At 26.8% G+C, this 27,884-nt stretch overlaps 1 protein-coding gene across 2 annotated transcripts in view; it reads left to right on the top strand.

Moving 5' to 3' along the window:
• Positions 1-3,523: 3,523 nt before the first annotated feature.
• LOC129980508 (protein transport protein Sec23A-like) overlaps positions 3,524-27,884 on the top strand; it is a 42,538-nt gene continuing 18,177 nt past the window's right edge. For both annotated transcript variants that reach the window (XM_056090839.1, XM_056090838.1), the window contains exons 1-12: positions 3,524-3,674; positions 5,316-5,545; positions 7,585-7,642; positions 7,741-7,827; positions 10,495-10,572; positions 12,089-12,247; positions 12,888-12,985; positions 15,281-15,425; positions 18,474-18,632; positions 18,942-19,057; positions 22,851-22,974; positions 26,431-26,601. In XM_056090839.1, the coding sequence (XP_055946814.1) occupies positions 5,316-5,545; positions 7,585-7,642; positions 7,741-7,827; positions 10,495-10,572; positions 12,089-12,247; positions 12,888-12,985; positions 15,281-15,425; positions 18,474-18,632; positions 18,942-19,057; positions 22,851-22,974; positions 26,431-26,601 (1,425 nt within the window). In that variant the 5' untranslated portion in view covers positions 3,524-3,674. The remainder of the gene's footprint in view (positions 3,675-5,315; positions 5,546-7,584; positions 7,643-7,740; positions 7,828-10,494; positions 10,573-12,088; positions 12,248-12,887; positions 12,986-15,280; positions 15,426-18,473; positions 18,633-18,941; positions 19,058-22,850; positions 22,975-26,430; positions 26,602-27,884) is intronic.

Below are 27,884 nucleotides of genomic sequence, written 5' to 3'. Positions count from 1 at the left end.
GTAAATTAGCATTTGAATTTTTTTTTTATTGTCATGGCTTGAGAAGAATATAAAAAAATAAAATATTTTGGTTTTATTTCAATTGCTTTAGATGTTAAATTGAATCCCAAATCTCAGTTTTTCAAATAACTATAGTTTTCACTTTGTTTTGTAGCATTTTTATTGATATGTAAAATTGTCTTGTTTAAAAGTAACTGAAGCACTGCTTCAATTATTTGGTTGAAACCTCACTGCTGTCTGAGATGGTACACTACTCTGCAAGTTTCTTAAGATGTTTGATACTTCATTAACTGGACGGTAGATTTAATGTTGAAAAGGTGCACATTAAATCTTCTATAAAAGTAAATTTTTTTGTCAAGACTTTTCAAATATCTGACACTGCCATTAAGTCACCGTAGCCTTCTAAAGAATTTAATGCAGCAGAATCTCGGTCTCTTTTAAAAGCCGTACGAAACTTACTTTGGAAAAGAATTCGTAAAAAAGAAGCTACCTTAACTTCCACAGCAGCAGGAAATCAGATCTTAGTCATACATGGAGGATATTTGAGGAAATAAAGTTTCATACCTGGAAACTAAATTTTACACACCGGAGAGAAGATTTCGATGATTTAATTCGAGATGGAAATGTTGATACTCAGTTTATTCCAATTTAATTTATAATCAAGTGATTAATTCAAAAAATAAAATAACTCATAGTCAAATAAATTTAGCTATTTAAAGAAAATAAAAATAAATTCCTTGAATGGTCGACTGTATAGTTTTTTTTTAAAAAAAATAATGATAAAACATGCAAAAAAAAAAAAGTCATAGATCGTCAAAGAAACAATTGAATGTCGATTTTTAATCAAAAATAACTAATCTTTTCAACATCTACTTTGATAAAACTTTATCTATTAAACTATTTATAGACAAGAAACAAAGTTTTTAAAACTAAAAATTTCAGCAAACTCCATTAATTTAAAACAATATCTTCCGATGATAATAAATTAATATTTTTGATTATACTAATAATTATATGTATTATTTGAATACTTGTTTTGTATTCAAATAACTCTTTAAAAAAACATTAAACATTTTCATTTATTAATTTTCGATTGTTACAATATTTGTTATGAAATAGAGTAGAAAATGAAGGTAAGCATATGACAGTGTAACCTGCAACATATTTTAAAACTCTCCAAATAAATAAATACTTCAAGATATTCTATTCAAGATATCCAAATTCAAGATCCAATTCAAGATATTTCCAATAATTTTTAAAAAACAAGTTTTTGCTTCAGAAATATAAAAAATGTATTTTGGTATTACCACAAAATTAGGACATTTACATGTGTGACTTTTTTGAGGAGGGCGGTTTTTATTTACTAAGGAAACATTACAATGTTTTTCAGATAATCGGGTAAAAAGTAATTTTAAAGTAGAGGTCAAAGTACGGAAAGTTTGCAAAATAATCTTAGTATTGGACTTAAGAATACTAGTATAATTAATAGACATGGCCCTATCTAATAAAAATCATTCTATTAAATTCAATCTTATTTTGAAATTAAATAAACCAGTTGGAGTGATTTTCCCAAAACTTCATCGTTATGCTTTAATAAGCGCGTTATCCCTTAAAAAAAAGTTATAAAAGTGTTGCTAAAATATGAGTAGAAAAAAGGCAAATAAAAAAATCTCCTCTTAAGGTCACTCTGAAAAAAAAATTAGAAAAATAACTGAATTAAGAAGCAGAATCATACATCAGAAAACTGAACGAGTCTCCGGTGATCTGTTCTCATGTCTATCCATGTCTAATCTCTCAATTCAAAGTTACTTGTCTCTTCGTCTAAATATATTTTTTATTAAAGTGCATCCATATATAAATGTAATAGGTATATCAATTACGCCGATTCCTGAGCATGTTTGCAAGAATTCGTCCGAATAGATAATTTGTTTTTATTCAGTTAATTTATTTATGTAGTGATATTAAATAAATTATTGAAATTTATAAAGATCTTATTATACTATCACTGAAAAAAAAGCAAATGAAAATATAAACTTCTTTAAACGTTACAGAGAAAAACATAATAAATAGAAAATGTGATAAAATTCCGAAGCGGGATCGCACCTCAGTCAACTTGAGTGACATTCCGGTTGTCTGCCCTAATTTTTATCAATGACGTGTCTAGGCTCTCAATTTAAAGTCGCATGTTTCTTCTTCTAAATATATTATATACTAGCCGCCTTTAGCGACCAGCCGGTTCGCCAATCTTAATGTTCGTTTAAATTTTAATAATTAAATAGGTTGAACCGGAGATTAACCCCTTTCTTCGCCAAGTTGCGATAACGCGCCAAAGCTGGCAATCTTTATTATGCACTATAATTGAACATCTGCTCTTTTGCTTTCGAACATTTCGCAAGGCCATTGTTGGCGATTTTTAAAAATTGCGCAAAGCAGGGGCTTAAACTCCGATCGTACCATTAAATATTTTACGCAATTCCAACTTTAATAGATTCTTCAGCAAAATATTTTAAAACTTCAAATTTTGATAGTCATATAATTCACTCATAATATTATAAAGGCCTTCAGTCATAACGTGATATGTATCTCTCTCATTTTCTGTTACCCCTCGTAGAATTTATGCTTTAAATTAAAGTATCAATGATTAATCTGCAATTAATATAATAATATTTTTTACTGAAACAAAGCCTTTTTTTTAATAATATGATTACTGATAATAGAGTCACTGAGCGTTTAAACTTTATGGGCACTAAAGAATATCTTTCTTAATTTATGTAATATCTCAAGAATTTGTCAACAAAATTTTCTCAGATTCATCATGAACAGATCGATTCATTAACAATGTTTAATTTTAAATGCATCAAACACTAAGAAAATAAAATGAATCGTTTAAAATAATCGGTCGAAAACAGGTTTAAAAAAACTACTTAAAAAACGATGTACTTAAAACTATAATCATATACAAAAAAATATATAACTAACATAAATACAATTTAATTACAAAAGCATACAACTAACCTAAAAATAATTTAAATCATTGAAAACAGGTTAAAAAAAAACTACTTAAAAAACGATGTACTTAAAACTATAAGCATATACAAAAAATATATAACATAAATACAATTTACTTACGCATGCATAAAAAGTCTTGCTAAAAAACTTTACAGAACCAGTTTTGATAGACTGATTTCTCTTAACATGAAAATGGTGCAAAAGATGTAACTTTATCCATTTTTTTAACCCTAACGAGATTTAACATATGAATCAAGATTAAATCGTCGAAGAGAGCTGTATAATGATTTAGCGTCGATAACACCTGTATGGTCTCCCGGTATTTAGTGAACTTTAATCACAAATTTCCAAAAATGTACAAAAATGCTGCTGGTATTTTTTCCCAAGAGCTCTCATATATCTTATAACTGTTAAAAATACGTAAAAAGCGTTATAAAATAAATAATCGCGTTCCATTTGAAATTTTATCCTAATTTTTTTTAAAGAGTTATATTTTAATTCTAACTGCTCTTTGAAACGAAACTTATGAAACGTTGTTGTCTCGAGCGCCCTCTTTATTTTGTTTCAAAATTTTCTATATGACTCGTCATTGATGTCGATGTTAGACGTGGCTTTTTAAATAAACAGAAGTTTCTTCAGCCGGCTGTTTTGTTTTGGGGATTGAGGTTTGTGGACATATTTAACTGAGATTATTTCACCGAAATTTCCATTAATAATATGTATAGTATTGAAAATCATCAAAACAGTTTTTTTTTAAAAATTAAAGCATAAACATACATCTCTATCAAACAAAGTTATACTATTCTAGTAATTTACAATTCCTTATTCATTAACAGCCTTCATTATTAAATTTTCCCTAGTATTATAGATTCTACTCTATGCAAATTGTTTTGTATACCGTTAATAAATACTTATACAACAATTAAATAAAATATCTATGCTTATCACGGTTTTTTAAGCTCAGTATTCCAAGAATAATTTATCATGAAGATTTGTTGTATAATATTAGTTATTCTTTGTGCATTTATAATAAATTTTTCAAGTTATTTATTACTACAATTAGTATTATTAAGTTCAATTTTAAAATTTGTAAATCAAGATATAATATAAAGATTTCTAAGTAAATACAACTTCATTAAAACCCTAAGAAAAAGAAATCATAATTTGAAATGTGCTGTTGACTTTTTCAGAATTTTTTTAAAAAGCTGTTTTTAATTATAAGTAGTTATTCACTTTTTATTTATATAAGTGATGTTTCTGAGATTATATGCAAGTTTATAGTCATTATAAGTGACAGTACATTTTCCATACAACAATCCTTAAATATTTTCAAAATATGAAATTCAGCTAATCAGCATTTTACAAAATACAGTATGGTCTCTGAATATGAAGAAAATGGTTGGTTGAAGAAAGACACAGATGGTGAATTGTAATAATAAATGAGTATGCTGATATGTGAAATTTTTTAAAAATTATCGTTAAACATATAATTTTGAAAAAAAAAAAAAAAAAATTCAATTTTAAAGTATATTTAGTACTTGTTTATTATTGTCTGCCAATGATTAATTGCCCAAAAAGAATTGTCAAAATTACATATTAATAGATTTTTTCATAATTAAATTTGATTATGTTCTACAGTAGTTTACAATTAATATATAATAACATCTACTGGCCTTAAAGAAGTTATTAAAAAAAAACAAAAACAAAACAAAAAAAAAAAACTGGATTCTTATGTTAGAAAGGAATTTTTTAGGTATTGCTGCTTTTTAGAGTTTCTATGACATAGTTACCTTCATTTTCTTCCTGCTTGGTTAATGGACTTTAATTGATTTAGTTTATTTATATCTTAAACTTTTTAAACCTGTCTGGTACTTTCTGTTCAATTTAGTAACTTAATTCAGCTTTAAAATGCAAATATATTATGAAATTATTTTCCAATATAGGGTATTACTGCATTATAATGAAAGGGATAGTCATAAATTCTACTATAACTCATTTTATATATAGACATAGGATTCTTTGCTCTATAGTCCGTTAAATATGTTCTAAAAAAATAGTTTTATCTGCTCATATCAGCTGAAATATTATTTATATGTAATTTCTTATCATTAAAATGAAAATTTATAAATATATATTTTTGTTTATATTACTTTTTTATTGAAATTTGACAAATATAATTTCAATTATTGAATTTGTCTAGAAATATTTTTTTGCATCTTATCTGTAATTCTTTTTATTTTTTCTATTAATGATATATTTGCATTGCCTTGGAATAATTGGTTCTTGATTATTTTTTTACATTACAGATGGCAGCTTATCAAACATACCAAGACTTCATTCAGCAGAATGAAGATCGTGATGGCACTCGCTTCACATGGAATGTGTGGCCTTCAAGTCGGCTTGAAGCAACACGTCTTGTCGTGCCTTTAGCATGCTTATACACTCCTTTAAAAGAACGACCTGATCTGCCCTTTATACAGTACGATCCAGTTGTTTGTGGAAGACAAAATTGCCGTGCTGTTCTAAATCCTTTGTGGTGAGCTATTTTTGTGAAATCTAATATTTTTGCCACTTTGTCTGAACTTCTCCTCATTTCATATGCTTTTAATGATAGCAGTTTCCTTATTTTGTAAAATATGCAGCATTAATTTTAGATTAATATGTTTGTTGCTGACCTAATAACATATTTGTACTATGAATTTTTCTGATGTCAAAAGCAATTATAAATTAAGTATAAAAATTGTGTTCTGGTTACTTTTGAGTGCTACATTCTCTTTACTCTGTTTGAAATGTTCTTAAGCATTTTTCTTTTTTTTTTTTTTTTCTTTAAAATGCAATATTATTTTAGGACATCTGAAATTTTTATATTTATATTTTCAAATGGAATATGGGTTAGAGATTTCACAGTACTTTAGAAGTGGTGTTTAGTATTTTCAGGATCTAACTATTTAATTCAAGCATTACTTACTTTTAAATTTCTTTGAGAAAATTGCTATTTTTTCCTTTATTTTTCATTGGAGTTTGCCAGGCAAGTGTTTTAATCAGTACTTCTTTATCAGTTTAAAGTATGCAATTGAATTTTTGCAATTGTTCTGCAATTGAATTTTTTTTTTGTCTTTATATTGACATTTGTCAAGCATTGTGGTTATTATTGAGATTGTAGAGAAATAGAATACAAAGTTATATAGATTGGTTTCCTTTTAGTCTTATTTCAGCTATTGAAGTTACAATATTAAACATAATAAAAATAAAGTTTTGAAGCTTAATTCTTTAATTGGTCATTTTTTAAATCAAAAAATGGGATTTGTCTTTTTGATGCATATGTTTAAACATCTAACTTAATAAAATAAGAAATAGGATTCTTTTAAAATGTTCTAGTGAGCAAACTTCACTATTTTTTGAAAAATATTGATGTTAAATAGTTTCTTTACAAGGATTGAAATTATCTGCAAACTAAAATTGAAAAGAGAATATCAATGTCTGTTCTCTGCACAGGGAAATTATATATTTGGTGCTAACTTTTAAGTTACCGATATACTGTGTAAGCAAATTAGCTAAGGGTTTTTGGAATTACTGATTTTTTTTACTCGAGTTAAAAAAACATTCCTTTATTTTATCAAAAATGTATCAAATTGTTTCTCAAAATGTCATAGGAACAGTATTTTTATATTAAGATATTGTTGAATTTTTGTAGTTCAAACAAGAACAAAAGGCAAAATTTTAGCCAAAACCTGCCAAATGTTTGTATGATTGCTATACATAGTATATGATGCAAGATTTTTGAAATTTGAAAAGCTTATTTTACTTTTTTCTAAAATGTACTAAATGTCTTATTTTTCTTGCTCATATTATGTACAATTTGTTTTTGGATTACACTTGGGTGAATATTAATTGGATTGAAATGATAATTTTGATTGTGTGAGAGCTGGACAAGGATAAATGCAATTGCCATATAATAATATAGTTAAATTTTATTGCATATATTTTTAAATTAAAATATTACAGATTATCATGCAGTTTTCAACTTAGATATTCCTTTAATTCTATTACAGTTAAAAAAAAAACAAAAAAAAAAAAACAATTTAAGTATAAGTGCAGAAACTAATGAGTGTTTGAGGTACGATTAAGTTCCATATGTATTATATTTTGGTTTCCAAAGAAATTGACTTCATGCGATGACTATAATGATGGTATTGATATTTTACTGAATATTTCTTTGAATTTTTTGTTCTAAATAGATCGAGTAATTAGCAAACTTTCTGAACTCTTTGTCTTACAACTGTTACCATCAAGCAGAAATGTTGATGCAAAATATCATTTTTTTTAAAAAAATTATGTATCACTCTAAAAATACCAAAACTTATTTCAGAGCCAATCCTTACTAATTCAAAAGTAGCAGTTTAGCACTATTTCAATTGATGTCAGATTAATGGAAATGTAACTTGAATACCCTTTTATTTGCACATATGCATTTCATTATATTATTTAGAGTTTGCTCTCTAGGTTCTTCTCTGAATTCAAACTGATAATTTAGGATTTCTTATAGATTTAATCTATATTTTCTTCTCTCTTTAGTCAAGTGGATTACAGAGCTAAATTATGGGTTTGTAATTTCTGCTTTCAACGAAATCAGGTGAGATAAATTATTTAAAAATTTAGCGACTTTTTCAATCAACTTAGCTTTCAAATTTTTCTTATTTTAATTAGCACAAATTTATTCATCTGTTTTAGTTTCCACCTCAGTATGCATCAATATCTGAACATCACCAGCCAGCTGAATTAATACCACAGTTTTCTACGATAGAATATACAATCACAGTATGTATTCTTTTTGATAAATCAAATACATTTAATACATTTATATTCCTTGTAAAAGAAAGTATGTATGTGTCTGTTAGTAATGTTCAGATAAATTTATCACACTTGCTGTTAATTATTTGACACGTGTATTTATAATGACTCAGTGCATCATTATAAATACTAATTCTGAATTTGAAAATTTAGTATAGAAATTATTTTTATTTTAATAATCTGTGCTGGGGGATACTTGATTTTTACCTATCTTGTTGAAATTGTGGCAAAAATTTAAAATCTGACTAAACATCTTCCTTGACCTTATTAACTAGGTTGAATTTTTTTGATGAAATTTTTGATGTAATATCATAAGATTTAATTTAATCATTTTGAGTAATTTTTTTATGTATATGCCCATGTTATCTTTTCTGATAATTATAGAAAAAATATTTATGCAGCATCAACTAGAATAAAAATTGTCATTCTAATGAAATTTGTTTTGGACATCTAATATAATTATACTGAATTTTGAGAAGTTTTTTCAAAAGAATGCTAATTAAAAATAAAGTTACTGCATTTGAAATTTTAATTCCATTATTTTTAAAACTGGAAAATCATAAGGAATTTAAAAATCATTAAAAAAACAGGAAAATGCATAGTAATTTGAAATTTTTTATGAAAACCAGGAAAATACAAGGAATTTAAAGTTTCCTTAGTTATTTTTTTCCCATTTAAAAAATACTGATTCCTAAAGTGCAAGACTTCTGTAACTAGCATGAAAAAATGGAATATATTTCTCTGCAAAAGCAGTGCAGTGGTTTTTAGTCTATTGTACTTGAGTTTATTGAATGATTTATTGTTTGAGAAACTGCAAGCTTATTCAAAGTACAGTAGAGATTTTTAAAAAAAAACTATGAACAGCTCAAAATCCGTATTTTTAATACGATTTGGATGGATAAAAAAAACCCACTCCGAGTTTGCTGAATGGGTTTGAGAAGTCTCGTAAAACCTGTTGGTTGCATACTGCTTGCTTTGTAAAAAAATAATAAGCCTAAGTAAGTTGGGAAAACAGGCACTTATTAGTCATGCCAGAAAGGGAAACAAAATTGCATTTCAGTTTTAAAAAAAGTCATAATTAATATTAGACTTTGCATCTAAAAGAAATGAAGGAGAAAGTGATGTGCCAAGTCTAAAACATCAAATTTAATGTCCAAAAATAAGCTGATTTTGAATTTTTTAGTTCAAGAACAATTATTTTAAGCTGAATTTTTATGAAAATCAAAATGCGTTGTATCACATTCATCCTTCAATCCATTCAGATATATCAGAAATATTTTCACATATGTTCGTATGAAAATGAAATAGGTGAAAAATGTACATTAGGCTATGTAAAAAATGTGATACCTTATTTTTTAAGGATTAGCTCCATGAAGCTGAAGTCTAAAAAATCTGTAGAAATTGATGCTGTTATTCCCCACTTAATATATGAAAGGTAAAAATGAAAAAATAATAATAAAAAAAAAATCTTGCCTTGTAATGATTTTAATTATTAAATTATTTGTTTCATGATAATCATTAATGATTTATATCATAATAGAACTTGGGTGATTTATTTCACCTGAGTTCTTAATTTCTGACTTGGAGTTGAGAGATAATATATCCCCACTTCCCCACTTATTATATAAATTTTGTCTTGCCAAATTGTAGTTAATAAAGAGAAATTGTCTTCTTTTTTGTGTGTAAATATAAACCTGTTTTTAATATGCTATTATTTTGTTTACTATTAAATCATTGCTTCCATTCCATGCTTTTTCCCTCTTTTTAAATTATATTGCATTAAGACTAACAGATGAATGTTATTTTTGCATTTTCTCGTATCTTGAATATGCATACAGAGAAACACAGGGAATTTTTTTTTCCAGATTTGAGTGACAACCCTGCTACTATCGAGAATCATTCCAATTGTTGTACAGATTGCTATTTCTTTGTATTATTTATGGCTCTCTCGACATTTTTCCTTTAATATATTTTTTCTTTTGTATACTTCTTGTCTAAATGAATTTTATAAAATCTAAGATGTAATCTTAAGGATTCTGAAGATACGAGTTATATTTTATCAGAACCATTTTCTAATTCTTTGGCTTTGTACTATATTAATAGCATCTTTTCTTTTTCCTTTTTATATTTTAATTGAATAGTTTCAACCTGAAAGTTTTTTACAATTCTTTTCAGTTTAGTTTTGTTTATATCAAGGCTTCTGAAATTTTTTTCTCTCTTGGGACTTCTATCTCTGAAATATTCATGAAATTTTACATGATTCTTCTGTCTATGTAGTGTTAGTGATATATAAAATTACTTAACCAAATTTTATTGGGATATTTAAAATAGTGATTCCCCCCCCCTGATGAATATTAATAAATACTGTCTTGTAAATGCTTTTGTGCTTTCAGAAATTCTGTATGATATTCTGTCTGGTATTGGAATCCTCAGCCTTAATTCTTGTTTATATTTAAAATATCTAATTCTGATTAAAATTTTTTCCATTGGTCACATTAATAAAGCTGAGTACTTTTATCTGATATTGATTAGTGTAAATATACACTAAACAATTATATGACAGTATCGAAATTCTCTAGATAGCTTTTTGCATCACTTTCTCCCACTTTAAAATATTTTTTAAATTTTTTTTAGAGACAACAATGTTTACCACCTATATTCCTTTATGTTGTGGACACTTGTATAGATGAAGATGAATTGATGGAGCTGAAGGTTTGTATGCTTTTTTTTCACTCAAGCAACATTAATTTGTTTAGTGTAAATATTCATATATTTAAGAGAAAAATGACAAGTTTTTCGTTTTTTCTTTGTGCTGAATTGCAAACTAAAAAAATAATAAGTATGAATGAATAGTAAGATCAATAATAATAATTTACATTTATAAGTGTAAGTGAGAACAAGGAATTTCCTAGATTTTTTTGTATTGTATTCTCTGTATTTATAAAAATACGATATAGGTAATGTTGATTAAGTCTTAAAACCATTTTCGGTATATTTTAAAATTTTATGGTTTGATTAAGATTAAAGCAAAATCATTGAAACTTATTTGTTGCTTATTGTATGAATAATTTTGAAATAGCTCACCAACATAAAAATTTAGTAACGATTATGACAGCTGTATGTGGTGAAAAGTGAAATTTTTTTCTTACGTTTGCCATCTAAAGTTCATGTACTTGACAGTTTCCACTCATTTTATTGGCTGCTAATCTAATGCAATTGGGGATACTTGAATATTCTTGAAAACTTACCGTCATATATGGTGAATCAAGGAAAATACATTTTTAAAAGAATCATCACTATATTAAATTTTTGTAAAATGTTTATCATATTGCATGCTATTTTTTTGAATGTGTTTGCCCATCTTAAAATTGATACTATTCTATTATCAGTTTTTACAGTTTGATGACATAAATAGTTATTATTTCAATATACAAAGTTTTCTTTATATAATTTTGAATTCAATTATCTCCAAAGATGAAAATTGTACATGTAAATATGTGGTTAGTCTAAGGGTATATCATCAAAAGGAGAAGTTACTAAATTGGATGATGCTCTTATAAAGATGTTGCAAGAAGCCATGACTCCATCTGTAGAAACTTTACACTCTTCTAGTGGAATTTTAAACTTCAGCTTGAAAAAATTTAGAATATTTTTATCTAGTCAATTAATTTAATAGTTATTGTTATTATAAAAAAATACCTTTAAAATTTCTAGCTAATTTTGACTTGTGTAATGATTTCTAGTGCAATCCATGAAAGGTTTCTAAGATTAAATTTCAGTTATCTTGTTTGTTATCATACTATTTCAAATCTAAATGGTCTTACTATTATGAAAATGGGCTTTACTAAATGGGTTTTTATTATTATGAAACATATGCTAAATTAACACAGTACTGCCAAGTTTGCATACTCATGATTGGTACAAAAGGGCATTGTGAGGGCAAATAGCATCAATAGATACTTCCATAGCAGAGTCCCTTCCGGTTGGTGAGAACTAAACATTCTATAAACATCTTTTCAGTGGACTTTTATTTATATATATTTTACATATCCCTCCCACTCCCTTTTTTATTGCATGCACAGGCATTTTCTATTTTTAAAAATTAATTATCAAGGAATGCTGAAAGAAGATTTAAAAAAAAAATTATAATTAAATGAGCTGACCAAGATGTTTTTTAATGAAATGGTTAAAAGATTAGTTCAAATTTGATTTTTGTATTGTGTTTTAGGAATCTTTGCAGATGTCACTGTCTTTGCTACCTCAGAGTGCTTTGATTGGCTTGATAACATTTGGGCGCATGGTTCAAGTTCATGAACTAGGATGTGAAGGTATTTCCAAGAGTTATGTCTTCAGAGGAACAAAGGATTTAACAGGAAAACAAATACAGGTAGTTTCTATATGATAAATATCCATGTTCGATCTAAGGGATCTTTTTATAAATATTTGTTTATTTTAATATTATATTTCATTATTGCCATTTTTAGCCTTTTAATGTAATTTTTTAAACTAGTGAATTAGTTGCACTTGGAAAAATTGAATTGTGTATTTTTATTTCTATTTCTTCTTAATTTTGTACATTTCCTGTAGTATTTATTGAACTAAATCTATATTTGCGTGAGAAAGTTTGATTTTTTCTAATATTTATTTCACAAGTTTCATGTTAATATATATAAGGTTTTATAATTTGTAATTAGGAATATTAAATTTGTACCTTTTAAATGCTAAATTTAGCAGCAGATTAACATCAAAGGTTCTTTCAGTTTATGAGGTTCTTTCAGTTTGAGAGAGTATTGGTATTCCCATCTTTCTGAAATATTGAAAGTATTATTTGTGAATTTGTAATACAATATTTTAGTACTACTTCCCATTACTCAAACATTGCTTTATGTGAAAATGTTCTATGCATTTTTTTAAAAAAAACTGATGTATTGCAATATGTTTGCTCATTTAAGATTTTATTTTTAGGATATATTTCTTAACTTAAGAAAATTACACTAATACTTTCTCATTTCTAATTACTAATGTAGGACATGTTAGGAATTGGGAAATATTCCCAAGTTCAACAACCAGGCATGGTGCAGCAGCCAAGAGGAGTCCCTCCTCAAACAGTACCCCCAGCTAACAGGTACAAGCAGTATTTTTGAATGTATTTGAAATTTTTCTTATTTGCATTTCTGAATTTTTTTTATGATTGGACTGTGAGCTTTTGGTGATTCTCCAAGTTTTAGAAATTTAAGAATTTGAAAAACATTTATGTTTTCCCATATATGAAGTATAGAGAAAGTATTGTGACATTATGTCCGTCTGTCTCTCTGTATGACAGATAATTAAAAAAATGGCTTTGAACTAGATGGATGAAATTCAGTATATGTTCTTTGCATCATATGTGTGAATTTCTCTGCTTTGAGCAAAATTCATTCAGAGAAAATCTGTATCCAAATGTGAGTTAATATGTTTTAACTGTAAAGTGAAGAGAGCTAGATGGATTGTTTGTCAGTGCCATGTATTTGCGGCCTTACCCAAGCCAATTTTATGTGAAGTGTGAGGGATGACTGACTATACATGTAAATTTTGAGGTGACTATTCCTTCTACTTTGAATTATATCAGTCAATTTGTGAACATAAATAAAATTTGATATGTGTACTTGTCACTAACATGAATTGGTTACTAAATTTCATTCATATCAGTGGAAAGAGATGAATTGAAAATTCTATAATTACCTATATTTATTCTAATAATAAAGCATGCTGTATTTTGTTAGCATACAGAAGGAGCATTGTTTTATGGTAATTGGATTCATTTGCTATAAGTTGTCACTTTTTTACATAACAGAATATAAATTTTAAAATGGTCTTTAATTTCTTGAATTTGCAGTTCCATCTCAGTAAGAAGAAACTAAAGTTTATCAAAGTCTTCACATTCTCATTTTTAACCTAATTGAAAAATAAAAAAATAAAATTTAAATTAATGATGACTGAAAAATTCCATTTAAATTAAAATCTTCACTATTTTACTCTAGAATATTTACTTGTAATTGAATCTGGAAATGTTATCACTCCAGGTGCAGACTCTCAATGAAAATAACATATCTCTCTATTAAAACTGGAAAAATGATATTTTTTATACAATATCCTATATATTAGCTTTAATGCTATACTATGTATATGAATGATCAATTTTATATTTGCTTGAATTTTAATTATTTGCAAAAATTAAACTTTGTGCTGGTAACATTAGTGTTCTATTTTTTTATAATATAAATTATTTTTCTTAATTTTAATGATGCAAAGTTTATTATGTTAAATAATTAGTATTGTTATTTATTTTAAATGAGCTGCATTTAGTGACATCTTATTCTTTTTATTGATTTTATTTCATGTCAGTTTTGAATGTTTTATAAATAGCTTGAAACTCAGAACTCTCTTAAGATAATTTTAATTTTCAAATTGTGATAATTTTAAACTTTTTTTGTATCTGTTCAGAATCTATCATAAATATCATTGATAGAGTCAAATAATTTTACATGTTAATTGTATGTTAAAAAAAAAAAAAAAAAAAAAACCTTTCTTATTCTTTGTACAAAATAAGCATTTCATTTCAAGATTTAGGTAGCTTAGTATATTTTATGTTCAACAGCATAATAGCTGAATTAAAAGATGTCAGTGAATTAAAAAAATTTACAACCATAATCTTTAAGCTCAATGGATATATTAAATTCTTATTTTCCTGAATAACGTTTTACATATTGGATAAAATAAAATCCATTTTGTTGTTACCTGAGATTTTAACAATGCAAGAGAAATGCACAATAACTAATTTCTGTAAATAATGAAAATGATTTGAATTTAGTTGCAACAATGAAAAGTATTGTAAATTATGCATAAAAATGTTTTAAGAATATAATAAGATAAGGAAAAAAGAAAAAAAAAAAATGACTATTAATTTGGTAAAGTTTGAAAGATTTTTCAATTTTAAAGATGCAGAAATAATTTTTTAGTGTTTCTGGAAGTTGAGACAAAATACTGAAGTTTAGTTTAAGTTTTAATTTATCAAAATTGTTTCCTAAGTACCAAAAAAACAAATAATTTTGATATTTCCATACTTTAAAGTATATTTGTGCTAAATTTTATATCTGTGTTTCTAATTTTGTTTTTTTAAACACTAACAAGCTCACCCACTCACTTTTATTAGTGGTCAAGTTTTTTGTAATATATTTAAATATTGATTATTTTGAAAAGTTGTTTAAGGTTTAAGAGTTATATTTTCTGAGGTGTACTGAATTAAATTTTTTTATTTAACTGTTAAAAAAAATACTCCAAAAAACTTAATTTTATTCATATTCATGATTGCAGTCTGTTTAGTTCGTGCAGTTCTAAGCAAACTATGAGAGGCTCTAAGTTATTTTTTGCTTTTCTGCAGGTTCTTGCAACCTGTGTCAAAATGTGACATGAGTCTGACTGACCTTTTGGAAGAACTTCAACGGGATCCATGGCCTGTGCCCCAAGGCAAGAGACCTCTCAGATCTACTGGTGTTGCTCTTTCTATTGCTGTAGGATTGTTGGAGGTTAGTTTAATTGCCATTGATAAGATTCTAATTTTTAATGTAAGCTTATCTGAAAGTTTTCAAAAATTTTTGGAGATTCGGATAAGAGATTTTCTTATAAAAACCTCTTCTACGCTTTTGTATGCATAGTGCAAATATTAATAATGAGCGAATCCTAATTAAAATTGCCTTTTAATAATTAGTTAGTTTCTGCATTGTTCTGCAAAATTGTAATGATGTTGTACAGTTGGGAGCATAATATTTTCAAAGACCACATTCACTACTCAAAATGTCTGTTCTCCAATTGTTTCTTGCTGGACCATGCACTGTATAGTATTTTCATCAGTCATCATTTTAACTCATGAGTATGGAGACTTTTTTCAAGAAATACACAGTATGGTTTACTATTGAGGTAATTTTTTAAGCATAAATATACTTATTTGAAGGGGTTAAATAATCTTTCCGAATCGATTTCTTTTCTGTTGCAGATGTGATACTATTATTCAAACACTTTTGTTATTTGAATGTAAGGGCCTTTGTAAAAATACAAGTGAGAAGTCGAAAAGTAAAGGGATATTTGAGAAAAGGAGCAGTTATTCTAATGATAAAAAAAATTAAAACATTCATTTTTCCCACTTAACTTCCCTGGACTTCAACACACTTTTTAAAACATTACACTAGTTTTTTTAATTCCATTGGAAGAAATGTTGTACATTGTATGTGTAATAACCATCAGTGGCTTCTTCATTCTTCTTGGTTGTAAATCTTTCCCTTAGTATTTCCTTCAGTAGACCAAACGTATGAGAATCGCTTGGAGTTAGATCTGAACTATATGGCGTTTGTTCTAGCACTTCGAATCCCAAGTCTTTTATTGTTTCGGCCATCTGTTGGACACAATGTGGCTGAGCTTTATCTTGCTGCAGGATAACACGTTTTCACAGTTTTCCACAATGTTTGATCTGATTGCAAATTTCAATTTAGTTTGCAACACATCATAATAGTTCTCGTGTTCACAGTTTTGCCACTTGTGAGGAAATGAATGGCTACTTCACCTTCCATGTCCTAGAATAGTGTTAGCGTGATCTTACCGGTTGATGATTGACATTTGAATTTCTTAACTTCTGTTGATGATGAGTGTTGCATTTGGTGAATAATTTCCACAGGTTTAACACAAATAAAAACAAAACTGTAAAGTAATTAAGTAATCTGTTTTTTGCAAATGAAAAGCAAATTGCTGCTGTCATTTCCTCCTTGGTGCAGATCAACAATGAAGCTACCATATTTAACGGTCTGCTACATTCCAATGAATAATGTGGGAATAAGACTGACACATTGCATAAAATTTCTGCCGATTACACTAATTCCTAGCTGGATGCTAGCAGTGTTACCAAACTCTGGGAAGAGGAATTTCAAAAGTCCTTTTTCTTTTTGTCTTACCCTTGTATTGCCTGGGCTGTTTAGGAGTCATTTATCTTTTAAAGAATTATGGTGAATTCCAACACTTTTAAGATAGTATATGTTCTAGAAAATGGTATCCCAGATCTTGACTTGGATATTTTGTAGAAATTAGGAATTTGCAAAAAGCAGAATTCTTTCACTCTTTAACTGTTTTGTTGTCTTTACTCTCTGACAAGTGAAGTCAGTTGAAGCTGCATAACAAATTTCCTAAAGCAAAGTTTATAGTATGTGTATCATTTTTGTTTTGAATGGCTCATGAGTTATCTATTAATGGATGATAAATTTAGAGTATGATAATTTGATGCAAACAATATAGATACAGCATTAAAGTGATTAACGTATATGGTAGAAAGCTAATTTTCTGTGATATTTATAATATAAATGCAAAAATATTTCTGTTAAGATTTATCAGAAAAGCACTAGTTTATGTAAATGTCCTTTTTACTGCTTGATTTGCAAAGATTGGGGCATATAAAATATGTTTCAAATTTTTGAAATTGTTTCTCTTAAAAATTATTGGCTCACATTTTCATTCCATTTTATATGTTGGGTTTTTAAATGAAAATGGCTCTATATTTGAGACCATTAAATTAATCATCATGACACATTCTGCTATTATGGAAAGAGTATGTTGACTCGTCTTCATCCTTGTCAATTATTCAAAATTCAGTTAACAGAAGTTTAATTTTAAAAAGTACCTTCTAAATTTCAACTAAAATATATTTAGCATAAGCAAATATATTAACATAGCACTTTTCTCATCATTTAAATCTCTCCCATAGATAGTTTATACTCATGAATGTCTTTATTCTTCTGTGTTGATCTTGCACGGTTATATGCTATAAGCTTTCGTAATTTTGTTTGAATATTAACTACAGGGCTTAATGATTAATATTTTCTCTAGAAGTAACTCTGTTTAAGCTGTGAATAATAAATTTTCTCTTCTCTTTTAAGGTTTTCTTTGACATCACTTGCTTTAAAGATGTTAGTTTGGGGAAACAAAATTATTGGTACATTACTGTGCTAATGTGCTCTTTTTTAATTGATAAAGGAGATGTAAAATCATTTTTTATTTTGATTTCCAATCAGTAAAGAAAAAAAAATCCATGATTGTAACAAAATTTATGTGGTTGGGGCTAAGTAAAGTTTAAAAAATATTGGAGTGATACTGTTGTTTTTCATATTTTTTAAGCATAAATTGTAAAAGAAATTATGGTGATTAAAAAAAAGTATAAATAAAATTTACTGCATCATACTTTAAAACTTCTTTTACTCTTAACCTCTAATAACTGCTTTTTTAAAAATTCATTTTTTAATTTAGGCATTGAGACAAAATTTTCTGTTGAAAAAAGGTTGTTTTGAATTGTGAAAAATAACATTGTGTGAAAATAGTGATTGAGGTTTTTAAATGAATAAATGATCTGGAAATTGAAATCTATTTTTTTCTCCCCTCTGTTATGTTAACATTTTTGTTATTTTTTACAGTGCTTAAGTTATTTTTCATATATTGGAGATTTGTTTCCAAACTATTGAAATATAATATTCAATTTGAAGTATTAAATATTTTTGTTTTTGAAATTTGTGGCTGTTATTACTTTTTTTCTGTTTTAGTGTACTTACCCTACTACAGGGGCCCGTATTATGTTATTTGTGGGTGGACCATGCACACAAGGTCCAGGTGCTGTTGTAGGTGATGAGCTAAAGTCTACCATTCGTTCTCATCATGATATAGAAAAAGATAATGCAAAGTACATGAAGAAAGCTATCAAAGTAAATTGACCTTAAATAATGTTGGTGTTGATTTGTATAATAAATTGATTGTTAAGATATAATTTTAAAATTCTCTTTGAACTGCTTGTGATAAAATACTTGCTTTCAATTGTCAAGGTATTGGTTATTTTCTGTTTATATACTTATAAAAATTTATTGAATTATTTATCAATTCAGAGAATTAAATGGTTTAAATTACTACTATTATATTAACTATGAACAATTAGTTTTTAATAATTTCATGTTTTAAAAACTTCAGTGATGTTTCATACTTAAATTTTTTTTAAAGATTTCTTGTATTTGTTGTAGATGTATGAAAACTTGGCTGCCCGAGCTGCTGCCAATGGACACATTATAGACATATATTCTTGTGCTTTGGATCAAACTGGCCTACATGAGATGAAATACTGTCCAAACTTTACTGGGTTTGTTTATTTTAAATCAATTATAATACAGAAATTATATTACTTTTATTCAAGCTTTAATTCAAATTCTATAATTCATTGTTATTAATTCTGTTAGCTTTTATCAATTAAATTTTAATAAATCAATATATGTTTGTAAACATTCATTCTTTAGTATTTATTACAATAAGTAGTTTATACATAAAAAAGGGAAAATTTACTGAGTATGATTTGTGCTATGTGTATTGTCTTAGAAGTATAACTGTATTAATAACTGAGTCAAGAAGTATATTGTATATAAAAATTTAGTGCTCACAGTGCACTAGATATTGAGAGAAAATCATATGACTGTTTTAAAATATGTATTAAATTTGTCATACTTCTTAAATATTTGATTAATTCATTATGCAGTATATTTCAAATAAGTGAGCATAACCTGCTTTTAGAGAATCCATTTATAATGAATTTGAATATTTTTTTTAAAGAGGGATATGTGTTTGACATATATGTAATATTTTTTAAATCTGATTTAAATTCTAATTTTTATCCTAAATTAGCCTATGTTAATCCCATTATAGAATAGTTTTTTGTTTCTTTCAAATGCCACTATTTTTAATTAAATTATTTCTAAATGCATTTTAGAAAACTGATAACTATTGTATTTTCTTATCCTCTGAGCTCAGGGATAAAAATACCTAACATCTAAAAGATACTTAAAAAATACTTTTTAAGATTATACTTAAAAAACAAATACTTTCAATAAAGATATTTAAGATTCCCTTACTTAATAGTAAAGAAATCCTTATCAGAATCTCATAGTAAAATCAATGAAAGGAAAGCTTTTTTCTTTTTTTTTTTTTTCTTTTGTATCGCACTGTAAACACTCTTTTTATCATTGCTTCTCCCCTGTACAAATAACTCTGTATAAAATAAATTGAAGTTGATTTCAAAAGTTTCTTCTTTTTGACCATATACTTGAAAAATTGTTTTGTTACTTTTGGTTAATTTTTTAAAAAATACTTTTAATCTCATTTTGCAGTATATTTCAGTGTTGTAAATAAATTTAAATCGTTTTTGTTGTTGCTACAAATGTTCTATTCTGGATTTTTCTTCAGGAATGATGATGGAGTGATGGAAATATGGCTTATATCTTATGATGAATAGATTTTTATTTAAAATATGCTTTTAATAAATGTTTTGGTATTTTGTTACTGAATACTATTCTTATTTTTGGAATGAAAGTTAAAATTTGACTTTACAAATAAACACTGTTGAACAATTTTAAAAGTATGTTCATATATAATTGTTTCACCAGGAAAGTTTTTTGTATTAATTGATGTTTGAAATTTCCAATTTTCAAATTAAGGTTCAAATTTGATGAGAGGCCAAAAATTTAAAGGTGAATTGTGCAGTGAACAAAATGTTATAAGACTTCTAATATAATTAACGTTTCATGACTATCAAAATTTTAAGTTTAAAAATACTTAGATGAGGAAATTATTAAGCCATTCAGGACCATGATCATATATACATGATTACACAATTCTCCCTTCACAGCCCAGCATATCGTACTCAAGACGAGCCTTTCCATCTTTTTATCCCATAATCACGGCGGTGGGATTTCTATTTGGAACATCTTATTTTAATTTTTAAACATGAGAGATGGCGATCCATTATAATTCTGAAGTATATCTTACAGAGATTTTGACATTCAATATATGCTTTTGGTTCTAAGCTTTTTTTTTTTTTTTTAAATTTTTTTCTTGATCTAGGGTATTTAAATTTGTAAGCAATTGCACGTGTTTGGCTCTTTCAATTATATGTTTACTGTTTTTGCATTTCCACTTGTTTTCCCTGTATGTACTGGGAAAACACAGGGAATGGTTTCCCCAGATTTCAATGGCAATCCTGTGATTACCATAAAATGAAATTCAATGCTTTATAACTCTGATTTGATCACAAATGATTGAAATGCTAGATTATTAAGATTCTTTTGCAGAATATAATTCATAAGAGCAAAGGAAATTAAAAGTAATAAAATTTAGACCTCATAATTGTTTTCAGAAGTACATTTATTGACTGAAACAAAATAAAATATTACTTGCATTATTTAAACCTTTCTGAAGGTAAAACTAAATTTTGTGAAGAAGTTTTTATTGAATAATTCTGGAGATATTGCAATAAATTATATAAAAAATATTTTGTAGTATTTATTAGATTTCAATATGGATCCAATTTTCTGTACTCATATTAAAAAAAAAAAAAGGTTTGTGTGAATTTATTGAAGTTTTATCACTTCTGTTTCAAATTCAAATTTTATGGTAGCTGAGCAAAAATTTACAAGATACATACTGCAATGAACAAAATTTTTTACTGTATATTTTCTTTAATTAATTGTATATTTGCTTTTCACCATGCATAATTTTGTTATATTTGCTCTGAACTTTGATTTTCCTGAACAATAGCCATTAGCCTCCAAAACTGTAAGCCCTTTAGTATGAAGGTCATGAATTTGTTAAAGTTCAGCAAATGTTAAAAGATTTATAAATGTTCATTTGCATTTCTTTACAACCACTTTAGATCATTTTGACATCTTTACTTCATATCAGAATAACCAGTTGGGTATATTTATTTGAATCTTATTTTGTCAATATTGTTTTTCATTTAATAGTTGTAATTGTTTAATCTGTGTGAACTAATTCTTGGTGCATCTAGATGACTGTCTCCCAATTTATCTAAAATTTTATCCATGCTCTCAATCTGAATCATAATTTGAAAAGTCATAATCATCATTATTTGACCAGTTATTAATTAATTATATTTCTTTTTTAGTCGAATACCTTTTTTGAGGCACTTCGAAAAATAGGTTTTGTAAAAATATATAATAATCAGGTCAAATAAATTCAAGCAGTTTTGATTATTTCTTATTATCTATAATTAAAGTTGCTTCATTTTTTACACGTTTATCAAAAATTTATGCCTATTATTGCCAATTAGCAACATGTACAAAAACTTGCCTCCATTAAATATTTTACATCAAATATCCAATAACATTTATAAATATTCAATAAAGTGCCTTACTTCTTAAATAGTAACATTTTAAAATTCAGTGTTGCAGAATTATATATCCAAGTTAACAAGCAAAACCAAAAGGACATCCTGCTATATTTTTGTTTTTCATCAGTTATATTGCAAATTTGTCTAATTACAAATGCAGTATGTATCCTATTGGCAGCAGGCAAGAAAGTTTCTTTTCATAATATTTTAGAAAACAAAATATAGTATTTTTCTTACTCACTTGGCATTTAAGGGTTAATGGAAGTAAATTTTAATTTTTTATAATAAATGATATATAAAAAAATTTCTGAAGTAATGTTGAGTTATCAGCTGGTAAATAGTCTACAGCATTTTGAATAAAACAATTGTATAATCCTTTCTGATAGTATTTTATATTACAATTAAAGTATTCATTTTATTTCCTATAATTTTTTTTATTGGATGCATTATATGGCAGTAAAGATTTCAAAAGAAATAAAGGCCTTAAATTATTCATTTATAATCATTAAGTATACTGTATGATTGTATTTGAACTGAGGAAAAGTTCATTAATAAACCATTTTGTACAACTTTTAGTTTTCATTTTGAATTTATTAAAATAAACTTGCATTAGTTAGAAATTTGCAGATTAAAATAAAAATCCGAGTAAGCTGAATTACACTTTAATTAGTAGCTTCTCAAACATTATTACATTATTATAAATATTCCTTTTAAAATGAGATGTATAAATGTTTAAAAAATATATTCATCATTTTAGTGGACACATAGTTATGGGCGATTCATTCAATTCATCCTTGTTCAAACAGACCTTTCAACGTGTATTTACTAAGGATCCTAAAGGCGAGTTTAAAATGGCTTTTGGAGCATCTCTTGAAGTGAAGGTAGATTTTCTTAAATAATTAATTTAAGTTCATTATTTGATTTATATTTATACATTTATTTCAAGTAGATTTATACATTTATTTCAAGATTAAATATTCATTCCTTTACTAAGATTCGATCTTAGTTTTAAGTTACTTTTTGGAAGTAACATTTATTACTCTAGAATCATTTGCTGCTTGGAGGATATAATGAAATCCTTCAAAATATATATTAAATTATGCTATACATGATTAACTATTTGCTCATAATGAACTAACATTGTTTTTGAATGCACTAAAAAAATCATTGAGATTTTCCTTTCTTGAAATTTTTATTTTATGTTCTGAAAGTCCATAAGTTAAAAATATGATTATGAGGGTTGAAAATGTAAAAAGTAACTATCATATAATTATTACTAATATTACATAGCTAAGTTATCATAGGCATTATGAACTGCTTGCAGTGTTGAAGTGACAGAATGAGCTGTCACTTCTACTTCAAATGGGCTGGTTAATCACTTCAAAAATTTCTTGAATAGTTTGGCAGTAAAGTTATAAGCAGTTTTTATTATTTTTGAAGTAAAATCATAATGGACTTAAAATTTTTTTTTACATTTGGAATCAATTCATCTCCACGAGAGTTTAAATCTGAACTCAGTATACCGAGAGCAAATCAATCAATCAATCATGGGTTTTACAATATACGAGTAAGCATTTTTTTGAAGAATCATAGGTGGATTTTGTTTGAAATCTTCCTCCTTCCCTTTTTTTCATAATCTTGTTCACAAGTTGTGCTTTAAAGAGTAGCAATTTATGCATTTATGATTTATTTTTAGAAAGTGTTTAATCCTCTGAGATAACACCATTATAAGCAAGGCAAGATTGCAAGAAGTAGGGGAGAGTTCAAGGCTCTCGCTTGACATCTTAAATCATTGACTATCATTAATGCTATTTACGAATTTTTTGAAATCTCATCTAGCTTAAACTTTCTATAAAAGTATAATAGGTCAGACATGGTGCATATTTATGAGGACAGAAGGCGAATAGTGATCCCTTCCGAAAATGTGACATCAATTGTAGTGTTTTTTATCTTTTCTACTACTTGGTGGTTAGCAATGATTCAAGGAGGAGTTGTGGGGAGACACTGTAATCTTTTCAGTATTTCTTTGTTTGAAATATAATTAGAGCATGGGGCAGATTACACAAGAGAAAGGCAAACACATAAAGAGAAAAATATAAATAAAATATTCTGTAAAATCTATATATATTTATAATATAATATAAAATATGTCAAAAATATTCTGTATTTATAAAGTTTTAAAAAAATAATTTGTTGACTCAACATTTTGATTCTGTAGAAAAATAAATAGCCTGCAGAACTCGAAAGTTATAACATAGCCTGAATTAGAGCAATTAGGAAACTTCTTTAAAGAATAGATTAATTAGAAATTTACATATATACACTCATTGTTGCAATCATTCCTTAAATCTCAATTTCAAAATCGTACAAGTTACTGTTATTAGAAACTTGATAGGAAGTGTCCACCATCTATCATATTGATTCTATTTTTTAAAAAAATTTTTAGGCATCTGATATAAAAATATTTCTGAGTCGAAACACAAAGAAGAAAATTCTAATGAATGAGATTCTCAAAGGGTGATAGCTCTTTCAAACTGCAGTTTCCATTGAATTTAAAAATGGTTAATGTAAAATGGGAATATGTGATTAGGAAACAAGAAAAGATTGATGAAACTCTCAAAGAGTGGTAGATCTTTCAAGCTAAGACAATTCTTTTTCAGATATTTAGGATATTTTCTATAAAAAGCATAACAAAGGTTTTTTTTTCTTTTTATTAATTTGAAAACAGGGTGCAGAGCCTCATTAAAACTGCTTTAATTTGAAAACCTTTTTTTTTGTAAAAAGTGCCCAATTGTGTAAAACAGTACTTAAAAATTAATTTTCTCAAAGTGTAAAGAAAGTTTTTTTCCTCCGGACACGTAGCATACAATAATTCTGAAGCATCTTTGTAAGGATTGTCCACCGGAAGTATTAAGAGGAAAGTCAAAAGGGAAAAAAAAAAAAAAAAAAAAAAAACAATAAAAGATAAAAAAAATTTGGAAATGGAATTCAGGGTGAAATAGATCCAGTGATTCTAACAAATTAAAATAATGCTTAATGAGCTTTTTTTGTGCCTTCACATAAAATGTTGTGTCATCTATAAAATTTATAAAATATTCAGTAGAAGAAGCATTTTTTGTACCGATTATAGTTGCATGCCAGTTGTTATGATGTGCAGAATAATCCCACATAGAATTTATTCATTCAACACGTTGCGTTTTGATTTTAAAAAATGGTTAAATTGATTATTCTAATAAAAAGTGCATGGTATTATTTTAGCAGTATTTGCAGGTGGCAGTTATTGTATCCAGAAGGAGACGTGCTTTAAAATCCAGAATACCAAAATTCTGATTAAAGCATCAATTTCTTACACTGTCCAAGAGCTAGAAGTTGCGGGAGGTCTAATCTCATATATATTCCTTCCACTTCATAGAAAACTATTAATCTCCTGCACTTTTAATTGTTAAATCAGCTATGCAAAGGATTGTTTACAGCTCAGCATTATCCTGTTTGCTCTTGAAAGAATATTAGATATGCAATAAAATCTATTATTCATATTTTATAATTATTTCATATAATCTTCAAAAATGAATAAACATTTAATTTAAATATTTACAAATAGATAATGCAGATTTGCATCCATTCCCAGTTATCTAATGGCACACTTATCAAACTGAATTTACCACCTAACATTGGAGGCTTTTAAAATATGTTTATTTTTGTAAAATACATGAGCAACTCAAGAAATCTACTGTTACAGTTATAATTTTTTTTTTTTTTTTTTTTTTGTTTAAATGCATCCTTACAATGTTTCCTTGCTTATTCACCATATCAGTTTTTAAATCCTGTAATTTATTATAGTACAGTTGAAAAAAAAAGGAACTGTCTTCATAAATGTTGATGATCATAGTGCTATGGCTTTCATAATTAATACCATCCAGGATTGATTATTCATGTATGATCAAGAAGTCTCATAATGTCTCTGATAAAATAAAGGAAATGGGAAAAATACAATTAGTAAATGAAACAATATCCAATACTATGCTTTATATTTTCAAGACTTTTTTTGGAAAATTTTAATGAAATTTTTTTAATTAATGACTCTCTGAATAATATTTGTTTGAATTAATAATATGAGTTTGAATTTTAATAATTTTTAAAGAAGTTGGCAACTATAAGAATGCATTTGAACCTCATGAGGTTGGAATCTGTTATTTAAAAAAACTCTATTTTATATGAATAATTATTCTCTCATTTTTGTTCTATTATACAACTAATATGTAATTTTGACTTAAAAAATTGCTCTTGGCTTTTAAAATATTTTTGTGAATTTGAATAGTGATGACATATTTTTTTAGACGTCTCGGGAACTCAAGGTGTCTGGTGCTATCGGATCTTGTGTCTCACTGCATAGTAGGAGCAACAGTGTTTCTGATACTGAAGTCGGCATTGGTGGCACATCACAGTGGAAATTCTGTGGTATTAATCCAGGAAATACGGTTGGCATCTTCTTTGAAATTGTGAATCAAGTAAGTGCTTATTTTATTCTTTGTGAAATAATAAAATTAATTCATTGGTTGTCATTAAAAATTTATTAACAAGGATTAATAATTCAGAAAAAAGTTTTCAGTATATAAAAACAAATAATTTAATATATCAATCGTTTTTAAATATTAGAATTGAATTCAGTCAAGCCTTTAACTTACCAGTTTTTTGTGTTGTAAATCTTTAGATATGAAGCGTAAGTTATTTTATTTCTTGAAATATTTCTGTATTTTAAAGATGTACAGATTTACATTATTACATTCACCAAGCATAAGATGCTCATAAATTTCCTAGTTTCATTGTTATAAATATAAATAAAATTAGAATATTTTGAGCAGAAAAAAAAGATGTAGTTGGGAAATTTGGATATTAACTTCCTGAACTGTTTTGAAAAGGCTATATATATATATATATATATATATAATGTATATATTTACCGAATACTTTATCTGTAATTTGTAATATGCTCACTATTTTGAAATGTAGTAAAAGACTTTGAATAGAGATTTGTCTAAGACAAGTATGGCATACTCCAATGGTCAATTCAAGTTAAAGTGCTTATGTTGTCAGATAAAAGCAGAATTTTTTAAAAAAGTAAAGTATAGGTTTATTTTCAAATACAGTTTAAATAAGAGTAGGAGCAGCAGTAAATAGTTACTCATTTTTGTAATTGATTTTTAGTAAATATTCTGATTTATTATTAATAATTAGAAATTTTAAAAATTCTGATATAAAATTTATATTATTGGATTGCAAATTTGACTGTCTGTTAGACTGCAAAGATTTTTTATGAGCTGCAGATTTGACATTCTTTGTCTAAAATATCTCTGTGTGAAAAAGTGAAACAAAAGAAAAGGGTGATAATAAAAGTGGACTGGGTGACATTGAGGAGCAAATCGCATAAGATTTCAGAAGTCAAGGGTTAGACTTGGAATACTGATCAAACAAATACTGAGCATAGGGTTTAAGATGTATCATCTGTTTTTGATAATTACAGGTGCTGTCATTTTGCCTGTGTTAGCTTACTTTTGTAAATGTCTTATAGTGATTACTTTTAAAATTGATCTTGGGAGAATGTAATTCTGGATTTGACAGAAGATTTTTTTTTCATGAATAAAAATCTTACACAATCAGCACTTCAAAGAATGGAAATAATTTCATGTGATTAGTTTCGAGTGTATTGAAACCATGCAGACAGATTTTTATGAAATTCAGGCATATTAATTTCATGTAATTTTGCCTTAAATTTTAAACTTTGTTAGAACTT

This window comes from Argiope bruennichi, chromosome 8, assembly GCF_947563725.1.
Source record: "Argiope bruennichi chromosome 8, qqArgBrue1.1, whole genome shotgun sequence".
NCBI classification, from domain to species: Eukaryota; Metazoa; Arthropoda; class Arachnida; order Araneae; family Araneidae; genus Argiope; species Argiope bruennichi.
This window is presented reverse-complemented; position numbering and strand designations above follow the sequence as displayed.